Source organism: Pagrus pagrus, assembly GCF_965226575.1.
Source record: "Pagrus pagrus genome assembly, chromosome: 1".
Lineage (NCBI taxonomy): Eukaryota > Metazoa > Chordata > Actinopteri > Spariformes > Sparidae > Pagrus > Pagrus pagrus.
The window spans coordinates 8,586,876-8,609,313 of NC_140185.1; the positions used below are offsets into that span (position 1 = coordinate 8,586,876).

A 22,438-nucleotide genomic window follows, 5' to 3' on the forward strand; every position below is an offset into this window, starting at 1 on the left:
TTGTTTTTTCGAGTTGAAGGATTATGGAAAACATTTCTTCTGTTCTGCAGAGGAGAGATTGGGATATTACGTAGTCACAGTCACTGCATTCTTTTCATTTTGAATTCCTGAAGCAAACCATTTGGAAGAATTGTGTTATTCTGAGTCTCAGACTAAACGTCTAGTTAAGATGGATGTTTCATTGCAGTGTATTTGACCTTCATAGCTGTCTTCCTATAACAGTGATCAATCACGAATATGTATAAAACCCTTTTAACTGGTTTGATGGCAACAGCAGCCCCTGCAGATGTAGCAGCAGGTAGCGCCTTTAAATCTAGCTACATTTCTGTTTTATAACTGCTGTTTTTTTCAGCTTCGTCGCTAAAACACAAAGTACCTATGGCAGAAATAACTTCATCAGCTTTGGAGAAGAAAGCGTGGGTTCTGAATTAAAAGCAGTGGACTTTGAGATGATCACTGCCCACAGCACCTTTTAACCATCCTGCCTGACCGGCTGGAACGCCCCAGGGAGGAGAGGGGGAGAGATCCAGGATAAGTGCTATGCCAATCTAGCTTCGATTTTTGGCTGCTCCTGGCTAATGTCTGGTCGCAGGAAAATTAAATGCACAAATGGGATTCATCCTGGACCAAGATGTTGCACAGCACAGACAGGCGGACCGAGTTTCCGAGGCGACAGGGCACAGGACCACAGCTAGATGAGGAGAGGTGGACTCAAAAGTGGATAAACAGTGTTTCCCAGATGTCGACCATAAAATGAAGACGTTGACCCTATTATCATCACCATCTTGTTGCTGCTGTTTATATTCTACATGTTTATGTATATATAAAAAAACTCAGTTTGTGAAGCATGAAGGAGTTACAAACGGTAATTTTGTTATGCAACCCTGTGTTTTAGAATGACACATAAGTCACCTTGAACCTTGTGATCAACTCAAAATAAACCAGTCTCCATGTTCATAAACTAGGAAAATATCACCCAGTGCAACAATAAAGTTTTTTTAAAGTGTTTTTAGTAGTTTTTGGACTAAAAGGGATGTCTATAGAACAGAAGTGTTCAAACCATAAGGCAGATCCTGGAGAACACACCTGAGAAATACTTGAAGGACCACATCTCCCTGTATATGTGTGAGGAGGAGCTGCAAGAAATCACAGCTCAGAAATAAAATGATGATGCGTTGCTTCCAAAATAAAATGCAACTCTTCTGAATGCAAATTTTGAAACACTGCCGATATCAATTTTAGTATAACATTTAAAAGTAAGATTTATATAATATCTAACTGTAGTCTGACTCTACTTTGACAGTCTCCATGTTGACTCTGCAGCAGAACAGCAGAAGTGCGGTCCAGTTTCACGATCGCATTGACATATTATAAAAGGTCACAACAGATGTGTTAAATGCCACTTTGACATGACAAAACCAGTTACCAATGAGTATAGCTCCCTGCATCAGGAAAAGGAGGCCTGGGCTTATACTGTGACCTTAATGACTATCAGCTATCTCTGCACTTTATCAGCACCAATTATTGACAGAGAAAATTGCATTAGTCTGTGGGGGTAAATTGGTTGTTTTGCAGCAAGCATCAAACCTCAAATATGCCATTATCTGAAACTGACCTTTAAAAAGCAAAAGGTTTTGGTTTCAAAGTGAGATTTTTCTGCTTTGGGGGAAACAGGGTACTGGCACAAGTCAGAAAAGATTTTTGTTGACTCCTTCCTCTGAATTTAAAGCTACTGACAGGTAATTTAAGGTGATGTTTTCTTGTCCAAAATGGAGTCAAAGGACCATATAAAAACTAACATAAAATCCAAGTAAAGAATGTACAGTAACCCCACTGGCCTCAGAGTGCTACTGCACAAAGAACACATATCCTTCAGCTTGACAGACTGGACAGTCAGCGTAAAATGCTTTCAACAATTGGCCTGCCTGAATAAGAATAAGAGAATTCAAGTCATCACTGTATTGTGTTACACCTACAGGTGCTCCTATTGTACTTTGTGTACAACTGGACCACCAACTAGCAGTGACAGACAAGATTTGTATCCATGTGGAGAGACAAAGTCACAGTCGCTAACCAAGTTAAAAAAAAAATGATTTAGGATAACAACAGCTAAGCTTCTGTAGGGCTAATAATAGGCTCAATATCTCAAACATCACGTGACCCTGCTGACATAATGTGAGAAAAGTGAATGTGCTGTGATGATTTCACCTGAGGCTGAAAGACCCAGACCAGCACAGTTGAAAGCAGCATGATTTTAAATTAATTATGAAAGGAAAGCACCAGTCAAATACACTGAACTGTGCTCACGTGGCTGTACTGTACATATCCAGTACATCTGTGTGGATTTCATGTTGATCAGTGCATTGATTTGGCGGCTTCAATGAAGCAAAACATGTACGTTTCCTGGTTTCAGCAGCTGCCCTGTAGCAAGCTGCAGGTACACACATCTGTTTTGTGAGAGGTATACCATCGGAATAAATGTTGAAAGGAGGCCTGTGTGATGAAGCGCTCGTCAGATGATGCTTTCCCCTCTTAGTTGAGGAGACATAATAGGAACGGACAGGCCTATGAAGCGTCAGTGAGCAGTGAATGAGTTGGCCTTCTCCAGCCGGGAAGAGATGAGAAAATTAAATGGGGCAAGTCCAAAACAATGTGAGCAATAACTTGTTCTACTGCAACAATAAACAATCATCAAACACACACTTCTCTTTGTGTCTTGGCTGAAAATAGGATTTTACTGAACACAGCTCCAGCATCATGAACACGGATCCCGACAGGTGACTGATTAGATTAAAGCTAGGCTTGGTAAGTTATTCTAGAAGCATTTTTTTGCTGTATTTGTCGAAAATCCTGTAAAATCCTGACAGCAATCAATAAATCAAATGCTCTGACATTTAAAGAAAATAAAATCCAGTAACTGTGGCTGTTGAAGGCCTCTGATAAGCCCTTCCAATCGTCTCATTTCAGTATGAAAACATTGGACAGGCTAGCTTCCTGTCTCCCTATGCACTCACCCGTTTGTACTCTGCCATCATTGCATATGACCGGAGTCTTCCACAGGGCTCAATGGGTGTATTGCTCAAGCTATTAGCGAGCTAGTGGCACAAGAGTTGCAAGAAAGTGAAGCCAAAGTTTCCCAATACTAACATACTAGCTTGATAGTGTTGAGTACTAACAGTAGCCATGTTCTTTGTTATGTTAAGGTGTTTTCCTACGTGTGAGTGACACATGAGTTAGTTCGTTATGGTTAGCTATGACAATAATGTGCTGCGCTCACAGTACAAAGTCTTTAAACCTGTCGTACAGCATCTTGCTAACTCATTAGCACGTTGCATACAGCCCCAGAGCCAAAGAACTACTACGGCGCAGCGGCAATGACAGACTGGCATTCAGATGCTAACCGAGCAGCACAAAGCACACAGCCCCTGAGCCAAAGAAGAGAGTCACAGCAGCAATGACAAGACTATCATTCAGCTGTTAACCTAGTAGCACAAAGCACACAGCCCTTGAGCCAAGCTAACCCAGTTAGCACAAAACACACATCCACAGCAGTTAAGAGTAACTGTTGCACCAGGTCGCCTTTTTTCAGACTGAGGTACATTCACGATGGCTATTTTGCTGGTGTTTATATGATTGTGGCATTTTAACAGAGTTGTTTATTTGTGTATTTATTACACTAAAAAAGCTTGTTGAATGGATCAAACTAGCCACTAACACATCTCCCTGCTGGTGAGCAAGAGCTACAGGGCAGGCAGTGTGCATCCATGTGTTTAAGTGGCTCTGGAAGGAGCAGGTGGGATTTATTTCGGTTGGTTACTTTCAATTTTTAACTTGCTCTTGCTGGTTTCTACAATACTACCAACCGCAGCTTTGAAACAACAGTTTGTGTGTGTGAGGTTTTGTTATTTCATTATGCCGATGAATGTTCAGTCATTTGGTTTGTCAGGCCAGAGGAGCATCATTGCCCTTGACCAGATGTGATGACTTTCTGGTAACAGAACAACAAACTATAGTAGCTTCAGGGTCTCCAGACGATTCAGAAGGCATGAGTTGCACGATGAAAACATCAGTGATCAAATGTTCTGAGCTTACAAATCCAATTAGACACGCACAAAAAGAGGTCTTCATACAGAGGGTTCAACTCTACTATACCATAATGGGATTAAGATATATAATGTCTTTTGGCTTAATGACATTGCCGCTGCTTATACTACTGTATGTAATGACTATTATTTATTATTATGAATGCTAAATTAAGTAAAAGGAGTAGTTTTTGGAAAATACACTTGAGAAGATCTTAACAGCCTGTTGTTAGCATCCGTAAAGCTCAACAATTATTCAATCTGTACACTAACAACAATGTAAAATAACCACACCACTCCATACTAGATTTCAATTTGTTTAGTTACACTAACTGCCTCATCTTAAGTGAAACATTGTAATTTCTATATCTCTCTATTGTAAGGATGAAACAAAATGGATATAATATGATTATAGTGTGTGAGATTGAAATATGCTTTTAGCCTCATTTATTTTCTTTTTTTTAAGGTAACTGGCTATTGGCTTTAATTTCATATCCAATGCACATGGGATTTACGCTTTCTCAGATAACTCTAGTCAAGAAAGTTAACAGATGCATTTCCCAAAGTATTAAACTATTTAAAGCAGCTACAAAGAACTTTCATTATTTGTTGATTCTGGCGGCCTCTGTGGACAAAAGTGGTGTGAGCCCCGACTCTGTAACTTCTAAAGATCTTGATCTGGCATTGTGCATTTGTTTTGAAAGCGAAAGACACAGCGCATTTTTATACTTTCTTTTTTTCAATTAAAACAGCTGTTTGCCAGGTGCATAGTAATATGTAAGATTAATAACTGCAACATGGCGAGGGCGAGACTTTGTAAGCTCTGTTTTAGATCTGTATGCAGGGCAGCTTCTCTCACCAGGCTGTGACACCGCTGGAGTCATCCTCACTCCAAAATTAAAAATAGTTTTTATTTTGTCCGACACAGATAAGTCTGAATCCGACCTAGTGACAGGCATCAAAAAGAACTGTAATAACTGTTCAGAAATGGCCAATATTCTTGCTGATGGTGTCATTTGCTTATGGAGATCATATCAAGGCATCAGCATTTACCTGAGGATGTTTCATAACCAGTTAAAGTTCCTTGTAGCACGTTTAAATAAACAAGTTAGTCAGTTTCAAACAAAGCAGATATCTTTACTCTTTTATCCAGTAAGTCACATACTAACTATATTTTACTAAAACGAACTATATTTGTCATGGCTAACGACTGCAGCTCGCACACCCTACTACTGATACAGTGCAATGCTTTATGCTAACTGTTGAATACTCGATTCTGTTTGACTGGAGGGTGTCAATTAACTTACGATATATGATATATAGACACCTTGAAGTTTGAAACAAATTCAGTTAAAATAATCTGAATAGCCTAACTTATTTACAACACAGAATGTAGTCCTTCAGTGCACCATCCTCTGAACACCACAGGGTGGTTCTTAACACACAGGCTGCAACAAGAAGCTTTAGATAGCTTTTTGGTTTAAAGCTGAGCCGTAGGGTTCATTAAGCTGAATGGACCAATTTATCTAGTTGTTAAGACATATCTAATGTCCGTCCGGTTTATTGGAGTAGTGCACAATGTTTCCATTGTAATGATTGTTCCAGCTATTAGTCATACGTTCAGGTGTTGCCAACTTAGTTACTGTTTGTGAAAGACGTTATATTTTGTTCAAAAAATCATAAAAATATACGTTAAATGTCTTAATGCAGTTCTTTTGGAGAGTGGCCATGGTATAAGTGGGATAATGCCCTTTGAGGTGTCCATTATCAGAAATTAATGGATGCCAGAACCATGTGACGCACAGGGATAATGCTCCTCGTCGGGCATTATCCCTTACATATCTCCAACAGTAAGCTGTACTGTGATCTTTTGCTATAATATCCATTTGATGGATGCTTTACCTATCCCTAATCCCTGGCTCTGTTCTTCTGGCTCTCTATCCATTGAGTTATACAAAAAGGGTCTCTGTGCAGAGGTTTCTTTGCCACTGATGGCATGAGATCATCACCCAGTCAGTGATTCCCAGAGGTGAGTCAGAACACCAAAGTATGGTCACCGTTTTGTTTCCTGTCACCAGAGAGCAGTAAAGAGAAGAGACGGACAATTTTGACATAATGTTAATTCACCCTTTATGAAAACACAACAAAAAGCTAAGTTCTCAAACCTTTAAGGGGTTGGGGTTTTTTTTTTGCATTAAGCTAATCATAAGCCTGACCAAAACATTATTCTCTCGTCTTGATTTTTAGCAGCACACTCAGTGTAAAGGTTGTGTCCTCTTTGTGCTTTTGAATCATCCATTTTGTGGAGTAGGAGTAGTATAACATGCTTTGATCTCTTGTATAGTCACAGCATTTCATCTCCAGTGTGTCTATTCAGAGCTCTTTTAACTGAATTTTATGAGATTAAGCTGCCTGAGCCACCTGATGCTAGCTGGAGACATCAGTTGGATTTTTTTGTCCTATCCAAAGGAGCAAACTGAGACACAAGCATCAAATCCTTGATATATTCTCAACACTGTTGTTTCTTTACATTCTGTTGATAATGTTTGTTAATTTTTTTTATGTTTTAATCGGTTCTTATTCCTGGAAATATATGTAAAATGATCCTAAAAAGCTTATCCCAGTGCTTCTGAGATTAGACTATAAGAGTTTGAACACATTGAATTATTTACTTGCCTAAATGTTTTAATGCAATACTAAGCCTGTAATTGCCCCTGTTAGCTGGGAAAAATAATTAGTAACACAAACTCATTATTGTCCTTTATTTCATTATTTACACTAACTTTATGAATACAAATAGTCAAAAACAAATGCTTAGGTGGAAAAAACAGCCTATAGAAAGAACAAAACACATACAACTACATAAACCTGCACAATTTCCAAGTTTATGGCTTTAAAAACTGATATAAACTATGCATTACTGGATTTGAGATCTCATTGGCTACATGACTCATCGATCATGCAGAGACTGGTATGTAAGTGTTTCAGAAGAGAGGAGAAAGAAGAAAGAGTGGGTCAGTTGTCTATACGATCACTCATGGGCTGTTGTCAGTGCCGGTCCTGACCAATTTGGTGCCATAGGCAAGATTTTAGCTGGCGCCCCCTTGCATCGCAGTCAATTTCACAATCAATGTTCATACACTCACACAGAAACTGCATGTATTTATTCAAGTCTTTATTTCTTTTAATTAAAAAATATCACACCAAATAAAAACTGAAGAAAGAAACCAGTGAACATGGAAACAAGTGACATAAAATTAATTGAAAATACAATATAAATAAGGTATTGCACAAAATAATAAATAATGAAACCAGTGCAGACATAACAACACACACTTACTATTGCACACAGTATTACAAAGAAAAATCAGACCTCTTGATTTACCGCTATTTACAATGATTCCAACAGAGAGCGCTGTCAGCATGTTGATTGTATTAAAGGCCTCAACAACTGCTCAACAAACTCACTTTACAGCCTTACTCTTCTTGACTTTCTTGATGCAAAGTCATCTATAATGTCATCATATGACAGCTGTTTTCCAACAATATGGTTGATGCTTATATGTATCTGTGGACCCCCTTAAAGCCATGTTTCTTTCAGCTAAGGACTGAATTATTGCCACCAATCCAGAGAGAACATCACGCCACCTGTTTCTCTCAGCCTCAGCGAGTGCCATCTCTTGCTTATCTACTGTCAGCCCCTCCATGTTGCCATGCCGGTACTGTGCTCCTGGCTATTATCATGAACCTTCAGCAAGTGGCTTGCATTTTTCCAGTCCTTTAGTCCTTCCTTATTAAGTCTGTATTCTTTTAAAGAAACATTTTTGCAGCAGAAGCAGTGCAAGCTATCTTTCTTTTTTGAGTACATCAGCCAGCTTCTTTTGATTTTTTCCCCACTGACTAAGACTGTGTTAAAAAAGTCATGTTGACACTTTCTCACATCTTTGTTTTTGGGAAATGTGTAACTGTTTTTAATTTGAAATGGTCCTCTGTGAACTAACTAACTTCGTCAGAAGAGATGGGCAGTCAGCAGGGTCTATTGGTGCAGCCTTTAGTCCTGATGCTGTGTCGCTCTCCTGTGCTGAGGTAGAGGACAGGAGCGCCTGATGCTGTGTCACTGTGGGTGGTGGTGAAATATTTTAAAAGTGCATCTGAAGAAAGAAGAGAAGTATATGTGACCACTGGATGTTACATTTTGATAAAACAGATGCTTGGTGTGTGCTATAGAGTAATAATGAAAATACGATGAGATTCATTCAACTTTATCGTCATTGAAATGCAATTCAGTCTAACCAGAGTGCAAAAAGCAGTAAAGTGCAGAGAAATTAATATATATAGCCTATGAATGATATGGCAAAGCTAAGGTATGGAGTATTAACAGTAATACTCTTTAACTGCACTTTAACACTGATGTAAACTTTAACAAACATAAACTGTGACACAATAAACCAAAGGCTTACAACTACCCCATTACTTATAAAGGGGTTGGAAAACTAATAGCATTTTAACGGACATACAAGCAGGAAAACACAGCCAGCAGGTTAAAATAACACCTGAACAGGTCTAACATTAACTTTCCAAATGTCCCTGATGAATTTAAGATGGGAGTAACATTAACTTACGTCGATTCAGGTATTTACTGATTATTAAACAATGCTACTATCGTCTGAAGTAAGCTAGCAAGTTCACACTCTGCTCCAACAACGGTAACTACGATCATTAAACTATTCATTTCACTCACTTCATCACATTGACGTTACTGTACCTCTTTCTTTTTTTTAGGTTTTTCTTCCTCTTCTTTCCTTCTTTTCCTTCCCTGGGCGCCGGATGGTTTCTGTCTTTTGGACATAGTGGTTCCGCTACAGTATCAATGAATCTCTCTCTTGGTCTTTGGCTCAGGGTCCAGTCAGACTGAGGCAGCTCGCCTCTCGACCCCTAACTGGCAAACTTCGAACTTCGGGCAGCAGTTCAGAAAAATATCTCACCATATCTTACAAATACTCCTTTAATGCTTTTGATAACACCTGTCCTTTTCCAACTAGAACAAGTAACAAATCACATAATAAAAAGTTGCAGTGACACTGGATTAGATTTAATCTGGGTATTTATTATATCTTTTGCATCCGTAGCATGACACTGATAATTTCATGATGTTGTTTGTGCGCTGATACTGAATTCTCTTCACTATTCTGTTTTTATCTTTTTACCACAAGTGCATTTCATACATGATTGCTTTCTGAAAGACATGATGGACATGTGGTTCTTCAGTCTTTCCTCAGGGAATACGGTTTGTTTCGCCGTTTAGCTGCAAATAAAGGAAAAGATAGTAACAGTCATTTGAGTCTTTCTAATGGACCTGAAGGCGATGTGGGCAGTACTGTTGTGTAACCTGACAATCCACTTTTCATTTAGTCCTGAAGCTTTTTCCAGACCCTGGTTAATGTATGTTGTATATGTTGGACTTGGGAGCCAGTTACACAACACGGAAACCATTAAACAGCTCCAAACATGTTTACTGTGTTCAGAACGATGTTATATAACCCTTAAGTAAGACGAACAGCCTCAAGCACTACACACGTACACAGCTAGGTGATGAATATATTCTGTTTTCATATTTTTTTCTTCAATGCATGCACATTTGGTGTGATTGTGAAATAAACATGTCCCGTATACAGATAACACCGAACAAGGTAAGATGGTTCAACCAGTTAACTGCATTAACGTCCAGTTTCTACTCTGTTTTCTCATCATATTGTGCTCTCAGCATTGAAATGGAAAGTCTGTCCTCCTTCTCCTCGACTGAACACAGTCATACACCTGCTGTCAGAGGATTTTGGCTCAGCCTGTCCACAGTTGTTGTCCTTTTCACCAGTGGTCATCCCTCTTTTAGAGGGCAAAGCAGTGACAGTACATTTCTCTGTTATCACTGTGTTGTTAGTTTCCAGGTCCGACGTCACAGCGGCTTTGTGGTAGCAGCTCCTCAGCCCCTTGCGGAAGCGTATGGTGAACAGGCCGTAGATGATGGGATCCAAGCAGGCGTTGAAAAGTCCAAAGATGAACAGGATGTGCGTGAGGGAGTGAGAGACTTTACCCTCCAGGTCGTCTGGGAAGAACCAGTACCACAAACCCAACAGGTAGTACGGAGTCCAGCAGACTATGAAGCAGATCACTATGACGATGCTCATTTTCAGAGTTCTCATTCTGGCTTTGGGGATGTTGTTCTTTGAGCAACGGAGATGTAGCTCATTTGAGGACACTGAGGAAAGAAGGACATGAGCATGAAAAGTAATTACTTAACAGTTTTTTACCTTTTGTTTGTTTTAAAGGTCCCATATTATGCTCATTTTCAGGTTTGTGCTTGTTTTTAAGGTTGTCTACCAGAAAATGTTCACATGACAGTATTTTGCATACTGTCAATTCCTGCAGCACCGCTATTCACCATCTATCTGAACACCCTGTTTTAGTGGCTGTCTCTGAAAAGGCATCATCTGCTGGGTTTCCAAATCAGCTCTGCTGGTGTTTTTGCTACCAGGCCCATTCTGGGGGCATGGCTGAGGTCGGGGACTGTACAGTTGTGACATTACAAGCTCACAGAAGTCCCGATGGCTCATTTGTAGGCACAGTTTCTGAAAACAGGTTCCATGAATGCTCGGTGGATACCATTTAGTATTTCTGTAACACCTAGACTTGCTTTATTACCAAAAAGACAAAGACAAAGAAATACATCTCACTTTCTACAAAATGGGACCTTTACAACATGCACTAAATTGATTGTCATTTTCTGATCCACACATCTGCTGTATGTTCTGACCAACCAAAAACCTGGCTCAGCGGTTAACTTACAGTTCTTTTTTGTCATCCGTTTGGAGATCTGGATGAAGATCCTGGTGTAGCAGATAATCATTATAACCAGCGGCAGGAGGAAGAGGCAGGAGAACGTGAACATGTTGTATGCTGTTTCCTGCCAGTGAGTGACAAAGCTCCCCCTAGTGGTGCACTGAGTGAAGTTCGCTGGATAGGTGATGGTCACATTATGGAAAATGAACATCTGTGGAATTAAAAACAAAAATAATAAATAATAAAATAGCATTAGGATGGCATTTTATTGACAGAAGATATCCCTGGGAGTTACATTCATGTTGGTCATATAATTTACTACTGCTAATGTTTAATGGTAATGAGATGATGCATGTAGAAAAAAGTAAAGGTGTAAAGGTCAGGACTACTAACAGTTTACTGAACCATGACGCGGGACAGCAAGTGTCCAATCATAGGTTAGCAACAGTATCTACCAAGGCCATGGAGCATGTCATGCTATATTATGTTGTTGGGGTTACGTAAAACATAAAAGAGGCAGTTTACACTTTACCAGCTCCACCTGAACACATTACCGGGGATAGTGATACACTCACCAAACACATTAGTCCTCATCCAAGGCCTTTTTTTTCTTCTAACATTACAAGCTGTGCACCTGCCAAGTGTCAACTTGACGAACAGTTGTCAAGATATTCAAAGGAAATATAGAGGAGATGGCGCTCCCCACTCCAAAAGTAATAAGAGGACACAGGGTTGATAACAGACAAGCTGCCTTAGCTGTCCCTGCAGCAGGGAGCAGTTCTCTTCTCTCCTGGCCCTGGCAGCTGTCTGTGCTGCCTCGTCCAGTCCCGACTGCACACAACTACTGCTGAATGTGTGTAGAGGGTTGCCAACCTCCATTTGTAGAAACACAGATTTGCTGTGGACAGATAGTGACGTGGTTTTTTTGTTGAGGTGTGTTTTGTTTAGCCATAGCAATTCACATGTGGTTATGAGTGTCTCTGCAGCTACCAACTTGTCTGAAACTGATCACAACATGTCCAATTGTCAGATACGTCATTCAAGAGCAACATGCAACAGCACCCACTTCAAAAAGCACAAAAATCTGTCCAAGACCGAAACAAAAGCGACTTTAGTCAGCACTGACAGTTCATTCAAAGCTTCGTACTTCAGAGTCTGCAATTTCACCACATTTTCGAAATGAAGCTCAAAAAAAGGATTTTTGACGTTCAATCTGGATAATAATCACTGGATAAACACTGACTATCTTGAATCGTTGGCAACACCAACTGTGCACACTTCACAAAGTATAAGTGATATATTTTATTATAATGTGTATATGGTATATAATTTAATGGTCTGTTATAGCCTGTATATGGGTTAAGTGATACATATTTGGTCCAAAACACAGTATTCCATGCAGAAATGGTAAAAAGATCTGCAATTACAGGCTTTTTTATGTTTTTATCTGTAAAAAGACAGCTCGAATTTCACAGCAGACGCCGTTATGCCTCTTAGCCAGAGATCCTGAGATGGAAGCCATTTGATTGAAAGCTCATCTTCTATGCGCAACCTAGAGCCTACAACAGCCAAAGGGTGATTGTGTGAACTACTGACCCAGTCTCTCTTCTTCTTCCCCGCTCCTGAGCCAATTAAACACCAGCCTCTAGATGATTGATGCATCATCTAGCCAGTGAGATTTCAAATCCAGCGATATATAATGTATATCCATCTTTGGATCCCTAAACTCGGAAATTATGCAAGTTTATATAGTTTCATGTGTTATGATCTTTGACTAGGCTGTTCTTCCACCTTAGCACTTATTTTTGACAATTTTATATGCATAAAACTAGTGTAAATAAGGAAATAAAGAACTACAGTGAGTTTTGCTCCCTTTTCTCTCAAGCAGGGGTATTTTGATGTCACAAAATGTCATTTTTTTGCCAGGCAGAAAACATGTGTTAGGTATTTATTTTCAGTGATATACAGTAGTTATCTAATTTGAACTTGGACCATGTTAGACTACACGATGTGGTCCCATTGCCTTTTTTCAGCTAATAGGGGCAGTCACAGGTCATCTGCAGGCTTATTATTACATTTTTTAAAAAAGGCGAGAAAAATAACTAATAAATAATTCAGTGTGTTCGAACTAGATTAATGTCAGAAGCACTTACAAAGTATCTGACAACTTGGGGAAAAAAATGTGTTTATAACCTTGCAAAAGAGCCCAAATCCATATGTGTTCTCTAAATGGTTCAACAACAGCTTTGAATTAACTTTGGGTTAGACTGGGATAGACGTTTTAGGATCATTTTCCATAAATTTCCAGGAATTTCCAGGCAGTTATTAACAATTAAATATTCCTTTTTGCAGCTACCGGATCTCAAGTAAGAACAATTCTTACTAGGGTCCAAGCTACTGCAGTAAGGATTCAGCCTTTGTACATGGGATGTGCTCTTAATCGGGTGAGCTACAAAAAAACATGTATATGGCCCTGTTGTAATACTTATAGTCTTATTATTGCTAATAAGCACATTATAATGACATATAAGTTTGTTATAAGGGCCTTAATATAAAGTGTTGCCCACATTTCTGCCACATCTTAAAGCCTCCATGCAACCCTCTTGTCACCCTATTAATATTTCTCTATATTCGCCCCTGCTCAATGGTTATGGTGAAGCATCTATATTGCCAGGATTAAGAATTCCCATCCATGTGTTGCATAATGATAGAGCCACTAATCCAAAAACTGAGACCCGGTGCCCCCCCTTAAATCACGTAGCAGATTTCCTTGCATCAAAGCCTCAATAAATTGCCACACTTTATGTAAATACACAGAGACCTGTGACTAGAGATAATGATGAATCATGTATGAGAATTTAATTCAAGCGAGCGTAAAGCCAGATTTGAATTTCCTCTAGCATCTGCAGTTTGCCAGACTAACAGCTTTGTGAGATGGATACAATGTGTGTGGATATTTCCAATCATCTGTTGCCCGATATTAAGGCCTGCTCACATTAATACTGTATGGATCATGGAAGAGAGGTTTTAGTTGTATGAGGGAAAGCCTCACACAAGAGAGAGATCAGTTCACACCATATAACCCAGCACTTCTCTCTGAAGCACTTCCCTCTCTGTGTTTTATTGAACCCGACGAACCAGTCAAACCAGTGCCAGCCGGCCTTACCTGAGGGATTGAGAACAAGGTGCTCATGGTCCACGCCACCATCAGCATAACCCTGTTCCTTCTGCCAGCCATGCTGATGGCCAGAGGGTCGAGGATAGCCGACTGTCTGTCCAAACTGATCACCACCGTGACAAAGGCACACGAGTACATGGCCTGTAGCTTGAGGAACATCAGGAACCTGCAGGCCAGGTCGCCAGCCAGCCACTGAACTGTGATGTTCCACACTGCGTCCACGGGCATCACGATGAAGGTCACCAAGAGATCGGCCGCAGTCAGGTTGATTATCAGCACTCGGACGTGGGATTTGCGTTTGTGGCCATTGGCTGTCCACAGCACAGCCAAATTGCAGAACGTGGAGATGCCACACAGGATGAAGGTGATGATGACTCTGACTTTGGCCGCTGTGGAAAAGGTAGGCAGCTGCGGCGCTCCGTCCGCTGATGTCCAGTTACAGTGAGGAGCCGGCCAATCACAGCTGGCGTTGAGGTCAAATCCTGAGCTCTGTTGATACATGCTGACTGGAGGATCACAGCAGGAGGAGGCGTTCATTTTCTGACCCTCACAAAGGAGTCAGCATTTTGTTCAGCTACATGGAGGCTGGTGGTGCCAAAGGGGGGTAAGGCAAAAAACAAACATAAACCTTATGAATGCAGCTGTTGAAAAATTTGCAAAATCTGCATGGATTTGCATAAGAGGTAACAATGAGTTATGAGACACTGACAGACGGAGCAGTCTGCTGTGGAGGACACGTCTGATGCTCACTGATGTGGACAGATACTATGATTTCAGTCAAAGCACATTATGGTAGGAGGTCTCCAGAGTGATGAATTTACTGCAACACCTGACAACAACCATGGTGACTGCACGCTAATGACAGCATTGTCTTATCTGATGACAAGATGGAAATGCTTTAAACAGATTATGCTCAAGTTTCTGTTCTGTGGTGAGACTCCTGGTGGGGGCTCCTTTTGAATGTAAAGATAAAGTTAACAGTGGGGATGGAACGATTGAAGGGTTAGGGTTTTATCGTGATGAAAGAACACTCACTTTTCATTATCGGGATAATCGTGCATATCTTCACATGAATGACTTGAAAAAACTAGCTCTCTGACATACTGTCATATTGGCTTCCTGATTTATTTCCAATCCTTAAAGCTGTCACTATGGCTGAAGGCTTGGTATATCACCGCAAAAGCAAGTTAAATTGGATGTGTGTAAATACTACTGATTACAGACTAAAAAACAACAGGGAGATGAGGTTACCACCATGTTTTTAATCCTTAATTGATGATTAATTATGTAAGATTCTTTGATTGATTGTTTTTCCCAAAGAAGGTGAGTGTGATTCCATAAATATAAGCTTCCTGGCGAAATGTAAGGTGAAAGTGATTACAGTATGTTTGAGTACAGTTTTAGCTTTTATTTGAAAGTAATTGGGAATATTTAAACGATTATCAGGATAATATCGTTAATCGCAATCATGTTGGACATGAATGGATTTATGAGTGAACATGAAATACTCACATGAATTGTGTTTATGTATTATTCTCAAGACTTTTACTGCATGCCTGCATTGGCTCTCTCTCTCTTTGTGTTTTGTATGGCAATAGGACAAAACATAAATTCATTGCTTAAAAGAAAAAATGTGCAACAAGCTCACCTCTATGTCCGTGTAGGTGTGGAGTGATGTATTTCCCACATCAGATGGTGACAAAACAAAGTGAAATCCTCTTTATGGAAGTCCCCAGCCGCGGCTCCATATCCCGGCTGGACTCCTTATGATGAGAACAACACTGAGTATCTGTCTGCGGGTCTGGAGAGTCTCTAGTCTCGCCTCGCAGTTGTATTCAGTGTCCCCTCTGGAGTTTTTGAGACGCGTCTTGTACTCTGTCCGCTGCGTGCGTCAGGCGCTCTGTGGGCGCGGCTTCTCCTCCGCATCCCAGGAGCGTCAGTTCAACGAACCGTGAGCTCCGACAAAGTTTCTAATTTTAATCCTGCCAGTGTAAATGTAATGAGACCCCACAGCAGCCCCTATTACCATCATTTTCATCGAGACCAACGCAAACCTGCTCTTACTAACTGCATTAATTATGTCTGGCAAGGTTATGTGATGGTAATTAGAAATGAGGGGGAAAATCATATTCACATGAAATCTCATAGATCATTCTTTCTTCTTTTCTTTTCTTTTCTTTTCTTTGTTTCTTTAGTCGTGATGTTCTTGTTTCCCTTGTCAGAGCAGCTTTTATTTGTACTCACATAGCAGCAGTGCCTGAACAAACAAACGACCGTAAGAAAAATCTGGTCCTAATCCAGCTCCTGTTTGCCATCTGCTGTGAGTTTAAATATACAGTAAGTAGCTCCACACAATCTTGTGTTGTTCACTCTTTCTGTGTTGACCATCATACTGCTCAGGAAAGTTTACCTACAGTCTTGGATGCGGGACAAGGTGTGCTAAGTGGGTCCACCTTAAACGAGGCAATAACATATGCCGAATTTACAAGAAGGCCCGAATAAGTAATAATTTGTCAGAAACAGCACTTCACAAAGTTTACAAAGTTTCTCTTCTCTCCAAAACTCACAAAATTGAGCGATTTTAAAAGGGAGTCTGGGGAATTTCTCTCCCTCTTCATCTCCTTGTTGTTGTTGACAGTAGCTGATGGCTGTTTTGGCCTATAATATGTTGTGTTCAAATCTGCCACCTGCTTTCGTGCAAAACGTTCACAAATTGTTGTAAATTATTGTTCACAACGATTAATTACAAAAATACAAAAAACATGACCATTTATCACGACGTCATTGTATAGACTGACCCAGCTCAGCACCCCCAGCTGAGTGACTTCCTACAGCACAATTTAGACTATCGAAGTCAAGTATGTAAGAGGAAATAACAACCCAGTTTCTGATCATTCACATTCGTCTTTTAAGATAAATAGATAAAAGCATATTTTCCTCACAAATAATATTGACTGCTATTTGCCCAGGTCTTTGGATGATAGAGTATGAGCTTTTGAGTAGGTATGAATCTCATTGTGTTGCTTAATGCATGAAAAATTACATTTGTTTTATAATTTGGGCGATACCTTCTCATGTACTGTACACACATGAGAGTGGTATCAATCTCCTCATCTAGCTCTCGTGAATGAGTGTATTTCCCAAAACATCACGGCATTCCTTTTAAAGTTGATAATATGTCAGTGTTGTGTTTACAACATGTTTCTGCTGCCCTCAAGTGGACAAAAAAATCAGTTGGTGGTGGTTTAAAGCAACATTACGTACTTACTTTACCTTAAGCTTCAAAATCATGTTAATGGTACAGGTATTTGTGATAGGGTGAATGGTGTCTCTGTTTCAGCTTCATCGCCCCACTATCACTTGCGTCTGCACTATGTAACTTTGGTGAGTGGGTAGCATCACAGAGCGTAACACTCTACGGCATTACATCACATGCAGCACTAACTATCACTGATTTTGGTGAAATCTAGGATTTGTATTTAAGACAGTTATGTTGCACAAACGGTGGTGCCTAATCACATTAAAATACGAATTTCTGCATAATGTTGCTTTAAACAAACATAAATTAGGTATTATATATTATAGAAGATTCCACTATTTTTTATGTATGGTTATACTACTAGTATCATACTACTAGTACTACTACTGCTATTTCCACAGAGCACACCACATGTTTCAGCTGCACAATACATTATTGTATGAATGAAAACATCCTGCAGACCTGATTTTTACCGCGTCATTACACTCTCATAATCGGAGCTTTTTATATGAAGTGACAAACTAACTCATCTGTGTTCTTCCCGTAAAAGCACTTGAGGGAAAGAAAGGGGCAAGAAATACAAAATGTGCAGACATTATGCAGAAGCAAAAGTTATGCAAACATTTTATTTTATAGAGTTTATAGAAATCACATGTAAGCCAGGCTGTTTGTATGATCACAAATTCATGGCTGACCCACATTTTAAAACCCCAGGTCGCATGTGAGCCACAAGCTTAGTTGTTTGTTGGTTAATCACAATGGATAACTGCAATTATGAAACAAATTAAATCCACTAAATGAATGAAATGCTTATTTGGAAATATTTCCTCTTCTAGAAAATGAAGAGAGACAGAAATGATGCTGAGTCAGGATGACATTGTGGGAAAGGTTGTGACCTGGATTCACACCAAGTAGGCTGTGACATGGACCGCTAAGCTCTCGCCATGCTCCTCATCTGTCACAGGATGATTGTTTTAACACTATGATAAGGCATCAGGTGATAACAGAAGAGAGAAATGCATCTGTTCAATCCCCTCAGATCCACAGAAAGTAGCACCTGAGCACCAAAACACGAGATAAAGTAGTCATAAACAAGTCATTAAGGACCTCTATCACATATCATCGGCTTTTACTGTACCTGATAACAGTATTGACATGTTTAATGTTTTCTTGCTAAACACAGGAAAAACCCATTTAAAAGGAAGGAATTTTCACCTGACGTACAATTAGAGAGAAATGTATTCATTCAAAAACAATATTTATCAAATCAATAATATGTATTTGAATCGGCAGAAAAGAATCAACGAGGGGTATGCTTTTCTTCTGATAAATTATTGATAAACTGTATTTCAAAGATAAAAAGAAATGGGATGCAAACCAGTTTCTGTCTTGGGTATCAACTCTCTTTAGAAATTCAAATGAGAGATCCAATTACAACATGCCGTCTTTCATGTGAGAGGAATCTGTTATTCCACGTAAACAATACAAACTGGATATAAAAGGTGGGTAATTCATTTGCTAAATAAAGGTATGTTTTAATTGTTTGTGTTATTTCCTCACACTCTCTTCTATTCAATCTACAGCAGTGGTTTATCAGCAGCACGGATGTTCAAAGTGATGGAGCAGCTGATTGATGCTGGCCGTTGGTTTATGCAGATGTTGGACTCTGGGCTTCTGTCCAAACAGGCCGTGACCTTCCCAGCTCCACAGACATTAGACTCATTTCCAGGTTAATCCACAGTAATTGTGCTGCTTGTATTGAGGCTAAGTTGTATTATCGTTCATGGCTTTGCTGTGATGCTCCTGAAGTCCATTCCCTTCCACACGCAACACATATTATTACTGCACCTGCAGGCTTGTGTAGCCTAAGACAAACAGAGTGCTTAACCTATTAGTTTCTCATAAAAAAATTAATTCTGCTGCTTATACAAGTCCTATGGATATTATGTTGAGCCTTAATGGGCATAACATGATGAAACATGTATTTAAATGGATCCATTTAAATGAAATTTGAGATGCCTGGAAATCTACCTACATCATTTGTTTTTTAAAGCAAGTGGATGTAGCTATGATGTGTTGAGGGTGTATCCATAAGTCCACCAGCCTGACATTTTTTTAAATAGCCTACTGATGCAAAATTAAATTAAATAAGAAAAGTAAAAGACAGCACAACTGGAAGACAATTCTGCTAAGCTAATTAAAGCGGACTTCACGCTCCACCTCCAAGTCACTTCATCAAATGAGTGTCGAATGATGGGACGGAGAGAGAATGACAGCCATGCATGCGAAGCAGGGGCCAAATTAGTGCACACAGCTCATGTCTAATGACAAAAGTATGTGCAGTCTAGTATTAATCCTATGAGGATGTGATAAGCCCATTTTACCTCAGATCGTAAAAATGTATTCAGTGAGTATCTATACAAAGCTCCAATATGTAGTCCCATTGTTTATGAGCCGTTACCAATCACAGCTGTTGAACAAAAATCAAATAAAAAAATATATATATTTGATTTGATTTTATTTTATAATTATTTTTGCAAAATTCAATATATGATCAAATACAGTGGTTCCAACAGCTACCATGTTTGACTGTTGCAATCAGAGTAGATGGGCCTTACTAAGCAGGTCCACTGACTGAACTGAACTGAACCATGCCCCATAATGTTTCATTCTACTGGCTAGGGCAGAGTCAACCTTAACTAAGCTGAGCTGACAAACAACATTTGCTTTAAACTGCAGTGTAATCACACTGAAGATATGACCGGTCAGGATGAACGTGACAATGACAGAATGTATGCAAAACACGCACAAGGACAGAATGAGTAAATAAAATGTGAAACAAACAAAACCTAAAGAAAATTACATCAAAAAGACTATGTTGGGAAGATGTTCGTGGAAAATTTAACAGTAGAGCCTTATAACTGAATATAGTGGATATACCTGTATAGGGCAGTGTGTATGTGGACATGTGTTTGAGGATGTGTGTGCTTGCAAATGTAGTGGGGTGATGCGTAGCAGCCTCCAGGTAATGAGGCATCCAACTGGCAGGCCAGCGTGTCCAGAGGAGGGTGGTGGAGGTCGGGGTCTGAGAGGTTTCTTACTGGTTGAGACAGCTTCCAGATTTCCACGAGAGAGATTTCCACCTGGTTGGAAGGCCGCCCAAAAATTGGCAATTCAAAGACGAATAAGTAAGCCTGCCAAAGCAGAGTCTTAGCCACCTCTTCTCTTTAAATGAGCCCCCACGGATCAGATGAACACACACTGCGAAGCTAGACAGCTGAGACATGCCACAGGCTAGAAAGAGTTGGGCCCACAGGAGAAGGGTGTTCAGGGAGGATAAAGGTGTCTAGTTGAGAGTTGTGGCCATGTACGGTAAAGTGTGCGTGTATTTGGTGTGAGTTAATGTGTGTGTAGTGATACAAAGCATCTGGCCCCCTGAATGGACTTAAGTCTCAAAGGATTACTCCACCAATTTTACACATTAACAAATAAAAAGGAACGCATGAAAAGTAGGAAAAACATGTAAACAATATTCTGTAAGATGAAACAGTGTAATATAGACATGAGTCTTACTGCTCCATCACCAGCAACATTCAGTGAGTTTACTAGAATATCTTTAGCTGCATAACAACAACAAATTACATAGATTTAGACAAAGACCGAGACAAAACAAGGTTTAAAGCCTGTAGTCAAAGTTGAAGCGTCCTCTGAAAGCTCTCTAAAGCTCTATGTGTTGTGCATTATTGCATTTGTTCCATGGTTGTGTAACTAGGACAACATACTGGACAGGTACACTGCAGGTATACCTGCTAGCCGTCTGGGCTGTTAGTTTCTGATGGGCAGTCAGGTGTAAAGAGTAGTGAAAAATGGCTTTCCCAATGGACTGCATGCTAAAAATATCCAGAGTAGCCCTCCTTCAAAATAGGTCACTGATGATTTTCATTTCCTAATACATGGCAAAAGGTTTTGTCTGTAATCCAGACTCAACTGTGCAATGCGACTCCTCTCAGAGTCAGATACAGTAAGTATCAAGTACCTCTGGCTTTGAACAAGCCACTTAATAATAGACAAGGACAATTAGCATCTTAGCATGCTGATATGAGCGTTTAGCTCAAAGCATTGTCATGTCTCATTTATATATTCAAGTTTGACAGTATAATAAATGATCTTGTGTGGACAGTGGTATGTGCAGTGTTCAGCATATGTACCAATCATATTGTGACTGAACAAACCAACAGCTTGTGGCAGTAAAGCTCCCCTCACAAGTGAATGAGTGCACTGTCATCAACTTAGCCATAAAACACAGTTTACACAATAGTCATCACACATAAATGAATACACAGTTACTTCTTTATAAACTTACTAAAAGACAGAAAAAGCCACAGAAACAACCACAATCAGATGACTCTGTTGCAAATAATAGGCTGCTGAGCGATTCTCTGCAGTGCTCATACAGTATAGGCTAGTTTTTTACTGAAGCAAATGTGACAGCTTGAACTAGCAGCACAGTGGGCGTACTTCTGAACTGATAACACTCAAAATCTGTTGAAAAAAGTCTGAAAAAAGTGATGTCAGCCATGACTGCAGATCATCTATTGGTTATATGGAGAGTGCATAATAACAATAATTAGTGAAAAATGACTTTGAAGGACCGTATGGAAAAAATACAACTCTTTGTACTGTGTTCTACTTTTGCCTGATAATCGATTATTTTCTATCCAATTAGCAATATTTTGTGTGCCTGCTATAGACTAAATAGATTTTCCTCTGATGTCACACTCAGAGACTGAACTAGTGACAATAGACAACGAATAGTGAAAGTCTGGAGTGACATATTTCAAGGCAAAACAACACATTTGATAACCAACTGTAGTTGGTGCAGTAATATTTTAAAATTACGCTTTTCCTGTAGTATTATGTAACACTCTCAAACAGTAATGTTAGACAGGAAGTGGTTGAATGCTAACATTAGCAGCTAACAGGTTATCAAGTATGTTGTTTTACCTTGAAATATGGCCTGATGTCCCTCCAGATTAAACTATCCACTGTCTTCATAATTGAAAATCAACGAGGAACAATTAG

The 22,438-nt window shown here is 39.7% G+C and overlaps 1 protein-coding gene across 1 annotated transcript; it reads right to left on the reverse strand.

Annotated features, from left to right (window-relative positions):
- Nucleotides 1-9,829: 9,829 nt before the first annotated feature.
- LOC311267833 (putative gonadotropin-releasing hormone II receptor) lies at nt 9,830-15,804 on the reverse strand (the record flags this gene model as incomplete). Its single annotated transcript, XM_084371075.1, has 4 exons — nt 15,746-15,804; nt 14,086-14,682; nt 10,926-11,130; nt 9,830-10,338 (listed from the first exon to the last, which is right to left on the reverse strand). Exons 2-4 carry the CDS (start codon nt 14,632-14,634, stop codon nt 9,830-9,832), a joined length of 1,263 nt encoding a protein of 420 aa, XP_084227201.1. The 5' UTR covers nt 14,635-14,682; nt 15,746-15,804.
- Between the last annotated feature and the right edge of the window lie 6,634 nt (nt 15,805-22,438).